At 41.5% G+C, this 18,241-nt stretch overlaps 1 protein-coding gene across 2 annotated transcripts in view; it reads left to right on the top strand.

Moving 5' to 3' along the window:
- TRIM9 (tripartite motif containing 9) overlaps nt 1-18,241 on the top strand; it is a 98,485-nt gene that overhangs the window by 53,799 nt on the left and 26,445 nt on the right. For both annotated transcript variants that reach the window (XM_004584816.2, XM_012926846.2), the window contains exons 3-5: nt 549-671; nt 13,075-13,185; nt 14,191-14,344. In XM_004584816.2, the coding sequence (XP_004584873.2) occupies nt 549-671; nt 13,075-13,185; nt 14,191-14,344 (388 nt within the window). The remainder of the gene's footprint in view (nt 1-548; nt 672-13,074; nt 13,186-14,190; nt 14,345-18,241) is intronic.

Here is an 18,241-nt window from a genome sequence, read left to right as displayed (position 1 = left end):
TGTGTGCACACTTTGCTTTCCTCAATCGGAGAGCCACCAAATATGTTCTCCCATTGTTGCTATGTCTCAATACTTCCATTGTTATTGGGCTATTGTTTAATATTGATAGCCATTGCCCTCATCTTTCTTCCTTGGATGTGATAGTTCAGTATCTCCTCCAAGTTGCCTTGCTGACTGCCACATTTTACCATATGTGATTGAACTTGCACAGCCTTCTGGGAGACTCGTGTGCAATGCCACAGACCAAGGAAGGCTTTATAGTACTTAATATCTTCCAGATTGTGCAGATGGTTTCCTTTTGATAAAAACAAACGTAGGCAATGAATAGTTGTCATTTTCCATCTAAATCTGAAACAAAAACTCTACCACTGTAGAGGGAAGCTTGCCTACCTTTTATAAACATCAAAGTGTTTGCATTATGGACCGAGTTCTTTGTAATTCCCTGCAGCAGGGGTTTCTATGCCATGCACGGCCAGGGGAGCTCTGGATGCTCTGACAGCCTGAGATGCCCTGTACCCTGCAGCTGAGAGATGTGCTGTCTCACACAGGAAAACAGTGTGGAGTTTGAGGCCTGTCTGGTGGCCCAGTGTGACGCCCTTATTGATGCCCTCAACAGAAGGAAAGCTCAGCTGCTGGCCCGGGTCAACAAGGAACATGAACATAAGCTTAAGGTGAGCACTGCGCCCGCTGTGCAGAGAGCGGCAACCAGAGAGGCCGGGGGCCAGGAACCGTGATAGACTTGCGGGCTGGCTGCCCACAGCCCTGGGTGGCCAATGACCTGGCCAGTGAGCAGAAAGCACAGTTCTTCATTCACCACTGAAATATTTAAATGTTTACCTAGCAATGTCTTAGGTGTGAAACTGCTCTGGGTACAGCAATAATAATAAATCAAAATTCCTGTCCTTGTGGGGCTTCTATTCCACCTAGATAAAGAGTAAGCAAGAAAATAAGTAAAATGTTCAGCATGTAGCAAAAAGCACTAAGGATAAAAAAAAAGTAGAAAAAAATAGCAAAGGAGGATGGTGAGTACCTGGGGTTGGTGTTGAAATTTTTAGATGGCCACATAGACTCAAAAATGTGTTTTTGTGTAAGAAAATGGAATATTTGCCATAGAGAAAATAGACAAGCTTTATCTTCTTAATTTCTGAAGGGAAACTTAACGTTAGACAGCTGTGCAGACTTCTGTCACCATGCCATGAAACTGATTGATTACAAGTCTAGGGCAAGACTGGTTCTCCTGGAGGCCTGGAATAGTCCCTCATTGCTCCCATGAGAGCAGAGAACCAGAATGTGTGAGCAAGGGTAGACAAATGAAGATAACCAAAGGGAATCTAGCAGTGGGTAGTCAGTTGAGACCCACACAGGCAAACCTCAGAGTGACCCCAGTGGCTGGAGGATGGGGAGAAGGGGTTGGGCCATCCTGGCCTGGGGTGAAGAGATAAGTGATATCTGAACACAGGCTGTCTGTAGAGGTCAGGCACTCCACATTTGGAAACTTCGGTAGGGGACAATAATGAGTTGGTGACAAGGTGACAGCCCACCAAGTGGCAGGTTAGCAATAGGTGCTAGTCCCTAGAGATTAGGAGAAGGCCCACTTGTAAAAAAAATGAAGTTACTGAAGGTAAATCAAGAAAAAGTTTTCAGAATGAAGTAACAAAGGAACACAGTTTGCAAACTTCAGGGTAAAGCCTGGTGGCAGAGATCCATTAGGTGGACCCTGGTTCGTGACTACCAGAGACAAGGCAAGGCAAAATGCCATTGTCAGCTGGGACAGGAGAGGTGGGCAAGATCTGGCAAACTGGCAATGCTAAGCCCTGAAAGGCAGAGTCCCCATCTCTTATAGCCCCTGAGGCCCAGGGAGCTCTAGTGTGGAGACAGCGTCCAGGCATGAGGAAAGCAGTTGCCCAGGGAAGCGTCGTAGTTCATGCTCAAGATAAACAAACTGCAACTGTGGCTTCCCTCTCCATTTCCCTCCTGTGCTCCCCATCTGCAGGCTCCTTAAAACACATTCAGATCCACACACCTGCTCCTTCCTGTCCCGGTGCTGGGGCAAGGGTGCAGTAGGAACACAACCCTTGCTTCCTTGGCTTTGTGGATTGCCTAGGGCAAGGGGAATCTGGAATTGAGGTAGACAGAAGGCTGAGCTGTGACACTGGGGCCCAAGCCAGCATGACCCTGAAGTCAAGGTCATCTCTGTACCTCTGAGGTTTTCCTCATAGATGGCATCAACACAAAGACAATTGTGTGTCTTGAAATGGACTCTGATTGTGAGCTTGGAAAGGAAGACATCCAGGGCTCCAATGTTAAAGGAACACGAGCCTGTTAGTGTGGCAGGAAACAAAGACTGGCAGTGCTTATGCTCCTTCCAGAACAGCTGTTGTAAATTGTTCCTGGTGATGTGCCTAACCAGCAGGTCCTGTTGGGCAGATCTTAGGAAAAACTCAGGCCATTACAGTCCCACATGCCAACCCAGCCTCTTGGAATCGTCCAACTGGAAAGGAAGCTAGTAATAAAGCATGGGGCTCTCCTAGGATGTCATCCTCTGTGGCATGACACACATCATGCATAATCTGTGAAGTGGTCAATGATAGGGACTTCTAATGGCATGGCTTGCTGTAGTCCCTAGTTCCTATTGGCTGTGATAAGCTTATTTGTTTTTTAATTTCCCCCAAGAGATACTGAGCTATGATTCATGGCACCATATGTGGTAATTCTTGAAATGTGGGGGCAGTCTAAAAGATACTAACTTTTTTTTACCCAAAGAGTTCTGAAAGTTTTGCCATGTGGATTTCTATCTTACAAATTTACTTGCAACCATCTGGAAAATGGTTCTGTTCCATAAGTTTTCAACTAAGAGAAGTTGTGTCTGAATGATTTTTTTCTTGTGGAATCACCATTTCTTATCCGGATTAAAAGCAGAAATGTGATTCTGTAGTCACCTAGTCAGCAATACTGGATGAGTATCCTTAGTGACCAAGTCCTGGCTTTAACAATGGCAGTAGCAGGGGTGGTGCTGTGTTGTGGGTAATGGCAATGTCAGCCTCCTGTATAGGCACCAGTTTGAGTTGTGACTGCTGTACTTCCATTCCAGCTCCCTGCTAATCTACCTGGCAAGGCAGTGGAGGATGGCCAAGTGCATGGATCCTTGCATTCACATAGGAGATCCTGGCTCTGTTTTGGCAGTATCACAGAGGATATTCATGATGATAACAGCTAAGCTTCAGGTGATGTCTCTTCGAGGCAGTGATGTACAGATTCATGTGGCAGGGATCAACTTGGTCCCTGTCTGCAGTAGCTCTGTGGTGTTATTGTCACCATTATCTCCACACTAGAGCGACATGTACAGCATCATGACACCGTGCACTTCAGCCAGAATTTATGCCGTGAACACTTGACCTGGAGCCCAAAGTCTGAGGCACAGCACCCTACTGTGTTTAGTTGGTAGAAGCACACTGTGGAGAGAAGGCATTTCTCTAAGTCAGCCAGGACCTCAATGATACACACCCTTGAGGGGCTGAGTATACCCACAAATAATGCCCACACAGGTAGCGGGCAAGCTTCTCAGACTGTAAGGACAGCTATAAAGGTCACAACAAATCATGGAAGAGCGAGGCCCAGAGTAGCTCAAATTGTGATAGTATGTGTTGGTGGCAACTCACAACCTTTTTTAGCAGGTTTTTTGTTTGTTTGTTTTTTGGGGGGTTTTGTTGTTGTTGTTTTGCTTTTATATTTTGCTTCTGGTTTTGTTTTTAATTTAAGAGGTAGAATATAAGAAAGATAGTGATCCTGCTCATTTTCCTGTGCTGGTTCACTTCTCACTGCTCTGAAGTGTAGGGGCATTTTAGGATTAAGTTGGCTGAGGCCCTTCTGGCAGAGCCCCCAGGACTGCCTGCTGGTGGTAACTTGAGAAGCAGAGGGAGGGAGGGAAACTGAGGCTCTCCCTCTCTCCTAGCCTGCATGGCCTGGAGGCTCTGCCAACAGTACAGCAATCACCAAACGAGACTCCACAGGGTCCCTTCTTGAAAACCAAATAGCCTGCCTCTGATATTTTGTTACAGTGATGAGAACCAGACCAGTGCAAGTGTCCCACTGCAGCTCGGCAACTGTAAAAGCCAGCAGTGGGCTATGCTGTGGGTGCTCGTGCGAGCAGCATGAATGCAGAGCTGGGATTCCCTGGTCCAGGCCTAGGTGGGCTGCCCCAGCCAGACACAAGGATGCCCTGATGGGCTGCAGAACAAGGCAGCTGTCTGCCCTCATTCTACTCAAGGTCCGTACCCCATCTCTCACAGGATTGGTGAAGCCAGAGCCAGGTGGTTGGTGTCCCCTACGGCAGCAAAGCTGCTCTGTCCTCTGTCTCCAACAGTTTTTCGCTCTACAGTGCTCAGCTGATTTTGTATCTGTCACCACATTTAAAAGCTGCCACCATCGCTGCCAGTACTGGCCCCACAACCCTCCCTCTTCAGTCCTCCCTTGCCTTTTCTCTTTCTTGTCACTTTTCTTGCTTCCCAGATTTGTGAGAAAAAAAAAAAAAACAAAACACAAAGACAGCCTTTTATAGACTCTCCTTCCGAGCACAGTACTTCTTTCTCTCTTCTTTGGCTAACTCGTCCTTCACTATGCGGTGAGGATAATCATGTTCTTCCGTTTCCCTTTGGCCAACTTCTCTGGGGGCCAGCAGACAAAGGAAGAATTGTGTGTGTGTGTGTGTGTGTGTATGTGTTTTCCTGGTAACTTTCTCTCTTTGAGCCAATCCAAAAGACTTAGGATGCAGGAAAGTGGGTGAGCATTTACACAATCTTTATAATCTGCTTGTGTCCCTCTCTGAGAGCACTGATTGCTCAAACAGATTTAGTTGTTCTGCCCTGGTCTGAGGCTGGATGGGTCTCAGCTGGGAAGAGCCCAGATTCTGTGTGGCAGAGACCAGACCGAGAGGACACATTTCATCACTCAGTCTGCAGCCACGGGAAGGTCTGTGCCCCCTGGCTTTTGTCTGTGTTTAAAATACAGGTCAAGGTGGTGCTCACTTTCTAGAGCATGGTAGAGCACCTAGTACAGCATTTAGTAAATATGAACCATAATGGCTATCTCGTTGAAACAGATTGATGGGGAATATTGTGTCAACCAGTGTTTTAAAGAAGTGTTTCCAGGAGTTTGTCTTCCACAGTACTGTAATTCACAGTATTAGAGTCAGCCCAGGCTCTTATGTTCACATCTCTAGACCTGGGGAATTCTTTACTGGCTTGCGTTTATAATCCATCACTCCATAAAATGGTTAACAAAGTTAAGTGAGCTATTTTTAAAAGCTAAAAACAAATTTTAAAAAAAGGCATAGGGCTTGGAGACATATGTAGATGTGGTCATGTTTTAAGAAGACTGTTTGAAATGTAAATTATAGTTATTACTCCTCTGTGGTTCGAAAAAGTACCGGGAACAAAATATGTATTTTCAAGATGTCATGAACTCAAATAAGTATCAGAAAAGTACTGAAACAAAATGCTTTTGAACTTGCAAGAAATACCATTAGCTCCTAAATGGAACTCCTTGAGCAGTATCCTAGCCATTGACCCCCCAGGTTTCTGTCCTATCTGTGCAACATGTCAGCATCCTACCCAGGTCTTACCTAACTGAGGAGGGCCCTAAAACATCTTCACTCACTGTAGTCTTCATGGACAACTTCTGACAGCACTTAAATTGTAGTGCTGCATTCATGAGATCTTTGCATGTAACCTTACATATGTCATTTTCTTTTGATAAGCTTGAAATAGCATCTGAGCATTATTTTTGTTTACGTAACATTTAGAATTTGAAATAATCCTGATATCACCTTAAATGTGCTCTGCATCCAGTATCTTAGAATAAATGGATACAGTGATTGGTGCAAGGTGACATGTTTCTTTTTGGTTACTTTCTGACTGTAAAGTCCCCAAATGTGCGTGTGTGTATATTGTGTGTGTACATATATATGTAGCACATGTGTGTGTACACACACCTGTATATATATATATATATGGAGAGAGAGAGAGAAACACTTTGTAGTTGTTCAGAAAAATTTTGCAAAGAAATCTCATCTTTAATGTCCATGTATGGTTGGTAAAGTTAATGTACCAACAAGATGACTCAACAAGGATGCTGTGAGGTGGTGATCCAGTGTTATAGAGCTCACATTTTCACAGAGGACTCCATGTACCAGTTGTAGCTTTGTGAAGCATACTTGATTTTTAGTTCCAGTGTACTGTTGGATTTTGTTAAAATCATTACCATGTTTTTCATATTGAATTTGTTATTATTCTCATACATTCCCTTTATGATTGCAAAAATAATAATTGGAAGTTCTGTGGCCCTATTGCTAAAAGCATGAGTTTGAATTGTAAACATTGACTTATGAAAAGTGTTTGATGTGGTCCCACACACTCTGACATTTACTAGTGATTTTGCAGCCCACCATTAGTTGTAAATGTTCTGAGTGGGTGGAACCACACCAAACACTTTTCTCTCCCAATGGCTTGTACCTCCTTCATCAGCTTCTCCATACATCGATACTGGGTTCAGTGCCATAAGCGTGCACTTTGTATGGTTCACTCAGTGTTTTGATACGTTATTGATGGCATTTACACGTCTGGATTTGAAAGTTCACAGCTAAAACATAGAGCCCTTCTAAAATAGGGCAAATTTTATTTAATAGTCCTGACTGGTTTTATTTTAGTTATTTTTATTTTTAAGGAATTTATCAATATGTTAGATTCTCAGGATCACCGCAAATGCACGATAATTACTATAATACAATTCAAATAAACTCTGATGCTAATGTTAATACTAATACAAACAGAATATGCTCCATGTTCTTCATAGATGTAATTCTAATATGGTAATTCCCTTTCTCCCTTCCTTCCTTTCTTCCCTCTTTCATTTCTTACTCAAAGCCTGACTTGTTCTTGAAATGATTTGTTGCCAATGTAGATAAATTAATAGTACAGAGAGCAGGATCAAGAGAATGGGAAAGAGTTGTATATGAAACTGTGTAGGGAAAAAGTGGCATATGAGAAACCTAAAACTGCTTTTCCTTAATGTAAGTGCCACTAAGTTTCAGTGAATCAGATGGTATATTAGAGAATGTTCTACTCTAGAGGGGAAAAAAAGTGATTTCTTTATTTTGTCAAATGAATATACTATCCAAAGTACTTCACCTTTAACTCACACAGAAGTCTATTCTAAGTATCTAAGCATTATGTGCTTACAGACATGGTATCAAGGTCACAGGTGGATAAAATAATAAAATCCTGTGTAGTTAGCTTTAGGACTTGTTACGGGTTATGTCACAGGAGCTAACTGGAGGAAAGAGATTGGCCTAGTAACAGATTGGAGTTGTGAACAGGCAAAGCAAAACTCCTTTGGGACTGATTGTGTAAACTCTCCCGGATGCTATAGGCTGCTGAAATGTCTGAGAAGAAATTGGGACAAAACAGCCCACTCTGTTTCTCCAAATGTATATCAGTATCACATCCTGACCCAAGTAGTGACCTTTATAAGTGTACCACTTAACAAGATAAATTGTTTGAATGATAAATAGACATTTGACATTCAGAAGAGATGCTGACTCTTGTGATACAATTTTTTGAAAGATTTATTCAATTTTTCTTGGAAATATGGATTTACAGAGAGAAGGAAAGACAGAGAGAAAGATCTTTCATCCACTGGTTCATTCCCCCAAGTGGTTTCAATGGCCACAGCTGAGCCAATCCGAAGCCAGGAGCTTCTTCTGGGTCTCCCACGCAGGTGCAGGGTCCCAAGGCTTTGGTCCAACCTCTGGTGCTTTCCCAGGCTATAAGCAAATATCTGGATGTTAAGTGTGGCATCTGGGTCACGAACCCATCTGGGACCCTGGCATGGTCAAGGCGAGGACCTTAGCCACTAGACCATCATGCTGGTCTCTCCATGTATACAATTTTAAAGCTTATGAAACTGTAGATTAATTTATGGTCTCATTAGTTTTAATTTTTAATGAAGGACAAAGTGAGAATATTGTTCTCTGTATCATTTTTGCAACTTGCATAGTTCCTAATCAAAAGAGTGTAGTCCAACCATTTGCAAGTATGGTGTCAAGGGGTTTACAAAATACAAATTGTGTATCTCAGCAGTGACATGACCTGACTGCCTAGGAATTATTTACATAGGAAAAAATGTTAAAATAAGTGGTAAAATAGGGACTGGCATTGGGCATAATGCCACTGTGTGCAGCAACAGCATCCAATATGTGCAACAACTGTCATCCCAATTGCTCCACTTCCACTCTAGCTCTCTGCTAAAACCCTAGGAAAGCAGTGAAAATTGCCCCAAGTTGTTGGACCCCTGCTACTCTTGTAGGAGACCTGGATGAAGTTTCTGGTTCCTGTCTTCTGCCTGGCCATCAGGGCAACTTGGGTAGTAAACAAGCATAGAGAAGGTCTCTCTCTCTATCTCTCTCCCAGCGCCCCTCTCTCTTTATGACTCTGACTGAGAGTTATTTGAAATAACTGAATAGATATTATAAAAAAAATAAGTGAATTGGTGATAAAAGTGGTTGTGGATAGCATGGGTTGAGAAAGCTAGCGAATAAAAGTTTATTAAAAAATTCAACTGTAGATAAAGATCTTTATGTCCTTTTAAAAATACATATTTATTTATGTAAAAGGCAGAGCACAGTGGTGGGGGTGGCAGGAGATATCCTGTCCTCTGGCTCACTCGCCAAATGGCTGCAAGAGCTAAGATTAAGCAAGCTGAAATGGGAGTCAGGAACTCCATCCAGTCTCCTACATGGTATCCAGGACTCAAGTACTTGAGCCATCATCAATACCTTCCCCCATGAATTAGCAGATAGCTGGAGTGGAATTGAAGCAGACAGAATTCAACCAGGAATCCAGTGGAAGTTGTAAGCCTCCCAAGCTGTGGTTTAACTCACTGTACCACATAACTCACTTCAAAATCTTTACACTTTTCAAAGATCTCATTATCTGCCTGATCTCATAAACTAGGAAATCTTGCTAGACTTGTTCAGAAACTTGAAGTCAATTACAAAGTACCAAAATTGCTGTTCCAACAACCCAGAATGTTAATTTTTAGCAGTGATTCTACCATAGGTGGTTGTGGCTGTTATGCAGTGAGTGAAATTCTGCAAAGAGGTAGATCATAATCACTTGTAGCAACACTGAATGTTGAGAGCTGGGGAACTTGGGGATATGGGTGTGTCTGAGAAATGTGAGCTGTGGAATCAGGAACCCGGGACAGACAGACACAGGTGGAAACAATGAGTCCTTGGCACTGGCAACACTTCTACTTCTCAAGGGCAGGCACAGAACCCTAGCAATCACACTGCTCCTCTGGCAGTTCCCAGTAAACCTTACTTGAAAAGGAAACTCCAAGAAACAGATACTGAATTTTATAGGGACCAAGTATTATATTTGTCTCAATGCCATTATTTTCTAGAACTGCTACTGACCCGCATGACCTGGACAGTAAACACAACAGCTAGATTTATTTTGTGGAAAGCAGCCACTGTGCAATACCCTTTCAGCTCATCCCTGTGCTTGCTGTTTAGACTTTTAGCACCAGTGGTCAAAGGATAGTTGCCAGTGGGGTAATGCAATGATGTGGCATCTATGCATCTCCTTAAATAAGCCTCATGAGGCAGAAGGAGTAATTTCACCTGGGTATCCTGTCTTGAATTTGTGTTTTACTTGTGGAGCACCTTGCCACCATGCATGAAGCAGAATCCTAACATCCTTCTTTATTAGAAAACAATCATTTTCACTCCATGAGCCAAGACCAACAGATGGTGGTGGTAATGGTGATTGTGGTGGTTGTCAGAAACACATTGGATGGCAGGAGAAAGAATTAACTAATGGATTCCAAATTTCATTTCCCCTCCCTCCTCAAAAATCACATAAGTAATCCTCCCATCAAAGTCAATTTCTTCCACCCATAATGATAAAGTTTCAGGTCATATATTCTGTTTTTTTCTCATTTAGAAAGCAATAACGAATCACCTGTCAGAATTAGGAGATGTAAATAGCCAGAATAGTCTTGAAAAAGAATAAAATTGTGGCACCAACAAGTTAAGCTACCACCTCCAACCCTGGACTCTCCTATTGGAATACTGGTTTGAGTCCTGGAGGACCCACTTTTGATCCCTGCCTAAAAGAGCACTGAAAGGTGGCCCAAGTGCTTGGACCCCTGCCACCCACATGGGAGACATTGAAGTTCCAAGCTCTTGGTTTCCACCTGACCCATCCCTGATGGAGAAGTGAGTTAGTGCATGGAGGATTTGCTCACAAACATACACTCTGCCATTCAAATAAATAATTTCTTAGGAAAGAAGGAAGAAGAAAAAAGATGCAGTTCTCATGTTTTCTGATTTGAAAAGTTACTGCAAAGCTATGATAATCAAAACAGTATGACACAAGCACAAATACAGACATATATACTACGGAAATTGAATGAAGATATAGAAATAGATTCTTGTACCCCAAGGGTGCTTGACTCTTTAATGGAGAATGGACAATATTTTCTACAATTGATATGGTGAAAACAGTATATATGATAAAAAAAAAAGCACCACAAATTGAATACCTAGCAAATAAATACAAAAATTAAAATGGATCAAAGATCTAAAATTATAAAACATCTAGATAATGTAAACAAAGGCTGCAGGGTTTGGCAGTGATTTATTGAATCTGACACTGAAAGAAAGCACAACAATGCCTCAAAAAATAGCGGTTAAGTTGGACTTCATCAAAAGTAAAGACATTTCTGGGCCAATATTGTAACATAGTGTGTAGGTGGAACTGGTTTGAGTCCCTGCTGTTCTGCTTCTGATCCAGCTCCTGCTGATGGCCTGGGAAAGCAGTGGAGGATGGCCCAAGTCTTTGGGGCCCTATACCCTCATGGGAGATCCAGAGGAGGCTCCTTCCTGGCTCCCAGCTTCAGATCAACTCATCTCTAGTCATTGTGGCCATTTGGGAAGTGATGCAGTGGAAGGAAGACCTTCTCTCTGTGTCCCTCCCTCTCTCTGTAAAATCTGCCTTTCAAATAATAACCAACTAGCTAGCTAACTAACTAAATAAATAAATCTTTTTTTAATGGAAGTTTTCACACATAGGTGGACCTTGAAGACATTATGCTCCATGAAATAAGCTAGCCACAAAGAAAACAAATACTGTGTGAGTGCACATATATGAGATTCCTGGTATAATCAAATTCATCAAGACAAAAAAGTGAACAGTGCTGGTGTGAGGCTAATAGAACCTGGCTGAGAGGCAGGTTTCAGTCTGGGAAAATCAGTGACGATGGCTGCACTACAGTGTAAATGCATTTGATGCCACAAAAAAGAGCACTCAGAAGTGGTTAACCTGGAAAATGTTATTGTTTGTATATTTTACCTCAGTAAAAAGTTAGAAGTGAAATAACCCAGAATTGTAAGTGGATGAGTTGTCAAAAAATATGAAGAAGTTAGCTATCGAATAATAGAGAAACAGAAATGATTAGATAAATTATGACTATGCTCTCAGTGAGATATGTTTGTAACCAGTAACACTTACCAATGGTGGCAACATAGAAAATTACTAAGAAAAGATATTGCACAGGGTGGGGTTATGGAGGGATTGTCATATGCTCTAACCAGAAGTATAAATATGGTTCTGGGAAAAAAGCCTGAAAGTAAATTTCAAAATGCTTCAAAATTTTATGTCAAGATGCTGATATTACTTCTTTTGTTACCTAATTCTCAGTTGTTTTGAAAAGTGAATATTATCACTTTAGTGAAAAATAAATTTATAATTAAAAATGAAATGAAATGAATGAAATGAATAAGAAAATGTATTGATGCTTATTAAAAGCCTTTGTAGCTTTTTTTCCCAGAGAACCTGAAATGCTGGGTGTTTTTGTAAAGTTGCATAAACATCAAGATACAAGGAATTGAAGTTCCTGGAAAACCCTTGTTCTTTGCTTCAAAAGTCACTCAGGATTCAGGTCACTGAACAGAGGACACAGAAGATGAGCATCTTTGAAGAAGGACACTTTTCAGGGAATGTCCTGCCTTTGTCACTGGGTGAAGACAACTTCCCAGAGGCAGAAACTGCACGCCTATCTAGGTTAAAGCTGACTCATATCTTGGCAAATAGAGCAGCCTTTGAAACTGCTTTCCAAAATCAGGCTGTGAGTCGAAGTGGGTTATTCTTAAAACTTAATTATTCATCCATCTCTGTCTCCAGCTTCCTTACTGGAATTATCTTTTCTCTCACCAACTCCACTGTGACTCATACCAGCCCATACCACCCACTGAAGGCAAGAGAGTCAGAACATGTGCCAATGGGACCAGGGGGAAGGGCAGACAGGGAGAGCACTGGGCTTGAAAGATGCTGTCTGTGCTTCAAAAGGGGCAGGCAGAGGACAGGAGAAGGTGTGTTGCAGTCACACTTCAGAGTGGACACAGCTCCTTTACAGTCTGACCTTGACCTTACCTATAGAGCAGCTCACAGGAAGATCAGCTTCCCAGAGACTTGAGAAACATGTATTTTTATTTTTATTTTCAGTTGAAAGAGTTACAGAGAAAAGAAAAGACACAGAAAGGGAGATCTTGAACCTACTGGCTGACTGTACAAATGGCTACAGAAGCTGGAACTAAACCAATCCAAAGCTAGGAATTGGGGACTTATTCTGGGTCTTCTGCATGGTTGCAGGTGCTGAAGGGCTTGAGCCATCCTCCACTGCTGTTCCAGTTCATAAGCAGAGCTGAATCAGAAGTGAAGCAGCTGGGATGCCAACTGGACCATATGGGATGCTGGCTCCACCAGCCCCCAAGAAGGTGTATTTTAATATGTTAGGGTCAGCATTCACCTTCCTTCTAATAAGTCCTGCTTTCTCTGAGTTTTCAGAGCTATGTGTCCCAGAGTCATATCCATAGCAAATACTGCTCACAAAGTCTCCCAGCTTAGCTCTTTTCCATGAAGCTCTTTGATTCTATTATGAAGAAGCTTTCCAAAGCCCCAGTGTGCTTGTTCTGCTCTCTGCCATATTGAACCGTTGTCTCCTTATCCACCCTAGGTGGTTCGAGATCAGATCTCTCACTGCACTGTGAAACTGCGCCAGACCACAGGCCTCATGGAGTACTGCCTGGAGGTGATTAAGGAAAATGATCCTAGTGGCTTTTTGCAGGTGGGTGTAACTCATTTCTGCCTTATCTTCTAAGTGTCCCATGCACCTGAATCTCAAACCCCCAGGAAGGACTTCCAATGGCCCTGTATTGGTAACAGACCTTCATCAATGGGTGGGTGCCTGCTGAATAAATTCCACCGCCTTTCTGGAAGTGCCTGTTACGTATACTGCAAAACTGAGACATACATGGGCTGTGTTTGTTTTGTCCCTGTATTCAAGTTCCTCCAAAGGTAATGCCTTGCAAGAATTTGAGTTTTTCTCCAATTATGTCCCTTGGATAGTTTTATCAGCTGGAAGTGTACAACTATACAAGGTTTTTATTTTCTTTGCTACCTCCCACTGGCCAGCAAGTCTGTGACTTCTCAGACATAATGAAGGTTTTTGTTATTGTTGTTGTTGTTAGTGTCATTTTAGAAGGATGCAATAATCAAAGCCGAATTTTGCTTAATTTTTATCCTTGTAAATATCTTCCAACTCACATACTGATAAATTGGTTTAGATGACAGAGAGACCGAATATTTAAAAAAAGTTGTCAACAAAAGAAAATGATAATCACATAAACATTATGCACTGAAAATATAAGAAAATCTATATGCAGTCTCTCTAAACTGTTTTATAAAACTTATTTGCAAGTCTTAATGAGATAGCCACAGCTAAAATTAGATACTGTTCACTTATGAGAGTAAGTAGTCACCACTGTATCATTATTTGAAGTTGCTGTCTTTTACTGATGATGAGCACGATTCTATATCCAGGTTTGTTTGTTAGACCAGTGAACATCTGCTGTTTATTTAGAGTTGCTCCTGACTCTCAAACACGCTTGGATATGCTGCCTAAGGCGTGGATCACCCTTGTGGTGATAGTACCCTTCTCAAGAGCTGCATTGCAGCAGGAAGGGCAGGAGCCCCAAGGAGGTTTGGGGGTGACACACCCCAGGGTCAATATGCAGCATTATGTAGGAGTATGGTGTTGTATTTCTTAGGCTGTGGTCTTTGATGTGATTAGATCTCTGACGCCCTCATAAGGAGAGTGCACCTGACTGAGGACCAGTGGGGGAAAGGCACCCTTACTCCCAGGATGACCACCGACTTCGACCTGAGTCTGGACAACAGTCCTCTGCTACAGTCCATTCACCAGCTGGACTTCGTGCAGGTGAAAGGTACGTGCTTAGATCCCCGGGTCAGGCAACAGCAGCCCAAGGAGATACTGGTGCTTGAGGCAGGTTCAGTATACCTGGGTTAATGTCACAAAACCCTGAAGTAGCTCCCATCCAAGGAGATGAAAACATCTCCTTGGAGCAGTGTGACCTTCCTCTGAGCAAATCAGATAAACTCAGTGCTTGCTTGTTTGAGAGTCTTAGAGATATCACGTGCCCAGCATCAGGGAATAGCAAAAATTATCCAGAACATACCATTATTCAATGCAATTATTTATGAAATTAAAAATGAGACTGAATGATCTCATCTATCTTTTCAATACTTCATCTTAATTTACTTTACTTTTATTATCACTCTGCCAAGTTAATTTATATGCTCTGCTTTGCACTAAATTAATTAATTCAGTAAGAGCACATTTCTTTTCAGAAGCTGAGTGTTTATGTGTCAACTGCATGTGATGGAAGGAAAAGTCAAAAGTTAAGATGCAGTAGGGCCTGATTGGCCATCATTGACATTTCTCCTAGTGTCCCCTGTCATATCTGTTAACACAAAATATAGCTCTTCCTGGTGGAGTGTTCTTGTCATTTTGTAAAAGATACTTCAATAATCTGTACTTTTACAGTGTGTCCATAAAAATTATCGCAAAAAAAAGATAACCATAGGGTTCAGTGCAGTGATCTAGTGGCTAAAGTGCTCACCTTGAACGCCCCGGGATCCCATATGGGCGCCAGTTCTATTCCCATCTAGCTCCCTGCTTGTGGCCTGGGAAAGCAATCGAGGACAGCCCAGAGCCTTGAGACTCTGCACCTGTGTGGGAGTCCTGGAGGAGGTTTCTGGCTCCTGGCTTTGTATTGGCTCAGCTCCAGCTGTTGCGGCTCACTTGGGGAGTGAATCATCAGATGGAAGATCTTCCTCTCTGTCTCTCCTCCTTTCTGTAAATCTGACTTAGCAATAAATATAAATAAATCTTTTTAAAAAACATAAAAACCCATATATAAATGGCCAAAATTAGGGCACTTCCGAGCTGATGTTAAAGCAGTCTGACATTGTGAAACTAACAATGTATGTGCTTACTTTTGTTCTGAAAGTGTGCCAAGTAGATGGAAATAGAAAGTTAAATATTTTCAAAGTTATTTAAAATATGCATTTGAAATTACATTGCAAAATGGTAACCAAAATAGGAGGCCACTTAAAAATTATAAGAAAATGATATTTATTTTCTGACAGAAAATTTAACTCGTGCATATGAGAGTTTTTTAAATGTTCATAGACAATATGTATGACTAAAATCTATATGTAAATTTTAACATGCTTTTACATAAAGTTATCTTTTATTTTGCTCTCCTGGAAGCCTTTTGAAATATTCGCTTAACTTTATTGCTTTGGCTCACAGTTTTAATATTCCATTTCTCTAGTCCTGAAATTTCACTAGAGATGATTTTATTGTTGTTATTGTTGATTCTCAAAGTCTGCAGTTGGGTTTTCACAGTTCCTTTAGGCAGCCAAAAGACAGTGCCTAAAAGTCATTCTCTTATTAGCTAAAAGTTGAGCTGGTTTGCTGTTCCTGACTCCACATCCACTTTCCCCACAAGCAATTGTGATCTCTCTGTGGAGTGCTGGCACTTTCTTCGTTCAAGAACACCTAAATTGTAATGACACGTGTTCTGTTGAGTAGAAAACCATCTTATACTCTTTCCATATTTCCTCATTTCCAGATTGGTGTTTGAGGTTTCAGAGTTGTCTTTTATGGAAAAACAAAGTATTAAATTCATCTTCTGTTTTTGTTCGAGAGTGATAGAAACATTTTCCCTCATAGTTTTAGGTTGGTGTTGGCAGCTTTCCCAGATCATAGAAAGGAAATTGTAAGAGTCTTCTCCTACTCTGCCAGGGTTCTGCTTCTAGGTTAAGAACAGAGTTCAGACACCTGATCCTTCTGTATTAACATTACCCAAGAGTCATCTAAATATGGAGTATCCCAAGGTTCACAAGTTGTAGTGCTGAAATGAAATACCAGTGTATTTATTCTGAACCAGTACAAAATGATGACCCAGTTCTCCAAGAATGGTTGTTAATCCCTGAAAGTGCCTCTACTCACCTAAGTTATCTTTATTAAATCATCCTGAATGTAAGAACCCTGAGTGTGCCAGTGACAGCGTGATCTGAACAAGCTCTCCTATAAATCATGGTGAGGGCCACCAGAGGGCTGGCAAGGACCCTCGTGTGCTCCATGTCATTTGTTTCTGCTCCATGTTTGGGGCCTGAAATGCATGTCCTTCACCCATGTATTCATCTTTGTCAATGACAGTGAACCAGTGACAGCTTCCTGAATGCAGCCTGCAGTGCCTCTAACATCCAGCTTTCACCAGCTACTATTTGAATTGCTCACCCACCATAAAGAGGAGAGACAGTGTACAAAGGAACCTCAAGGAGGACAGTACAGTAAAAGTACATTTCCAGCCATTGTACTCTGAACATGAAATGTCACATAAATTATTACCAGTGACAAATGGGTATTTTAGGAAACAGAAACTTTTGGCATTAGGCATGGAGATTTTTCTTCTGGACACTATTACTAATTACCAGACTTAGGAAGTAATATAATACCTCAGAAAGTTCATGGAAAATTATATTGCATGAGAGGCGGGGGTGGGGAGAGAGCACCCCCATCTGCTAGTTGAATCCTCAGGAATTGGAAAGAGCTGAAAACTCAGTCCAGGTCTCCCAGGTTGGACGGCTGGAACACAATTACTTGAGCTTTTATTGCTGCCTCCCAGGCACCCCATTAGGAGTTAACTGAAGTCAGGAACCAGAGCCACATATCAAACCCAAATATTCCAATGTGGGATGCAGGCATCTTAAACATTAGGCTAATAAATGCCTGCCTGTCTCCCTCTCAGATTTCGAAATCATATCTGCAACTGGTCTTTTAAAGTTCCCTGGAAAATGGGCATCATGAATTTGAATTTTTTGTACCCAAATAAATTTGTCTCTCATTTCCATTTTCCATGAATTTTCTTAAGGTATCTCATATAATGCAGTGCTAAATAAACACCTCTGGAGCTAGCCTGCTTGGCTCGAATCCCAGTTGTGCCACTTGCAAGCCATGGAAAGTTTCTGTGGGTCAGGTTCCTTGTCTACAAAACAGAGATGATAATAACAACTCTCTTCTGGTGTTGATAATACATGGGAAGCTTTCACTATACGTGTTTAGTCAGTGCTTAAAGAGAATCTCTTAGGATTAGTGTCCCCTAAATAAGGTGGGAAGCCAGCTTTCATTATCATGTGAATTGTCATAATAGTCTATTTTCACAGAAGAAATCTGGATGGCTGTGAAAGTTCACAATGTGAAGGGTTAGAGACAGAATTAAATAGAAAAAATGTGAACTATAATTTGGACCAGAAAAGTCCTAAAAAAAATAGACATGGCTACTTGGTCTCTTTGTTAAAGACCAAGTATAAAAGGGAAAGACACTTGGAAGCCACTGTTCTGGAATTTCACTTTGAACCATGTCTCTGGCAGCCCCCATCCAGGAAGTCAGTAAGAATAGCTAACCTTTTGTATTTAAAAGGAGAATTTTTAGCCTAAGGTTAATTTTGCGAGCTAAGGAATGCTGAGTGCTAGAATTCTGACCAGATAGGTCAGGACAAGTTAGTTCTTAAAGAAAAACCAAAGATGTCCCGGAATGAACATAAAAGTATATAGATCAAGAAAGCTATGGAAGTGCCAAAGAAAGGGGTTTTAGTAAAATAAAATGCTTCCACCTATTCCAAGCCATAAAATATAGATTCATTTGAAAATTCTTAGTATTTCTTGTGGGCTTCTTCTTTATTATTTAATAAAGTGAAATGGAATAACACTCATCATAAAATCTGTTTTTTTCTAAAATATAAGCATAAGT

Source organism: Ochotona princeps, chromosome 6 (genome assembly GCF_030435755.1).
Source record: "Ochotona princeps isolate mOchPri1 chromosome 6, mOchPri1.hap1, whole genome shotgun sequence".
Classification (NCBI taxonomy): domain Eukaryota; kingdom Metazoa; phylum Chordata; class Mammalia; order Lagomorpha; family Ochotonidae; genus Ochotona; species Ochotona princeps.
This window is presented reverse-complemented; position numbering and strand designations above follow the sequence as displayed.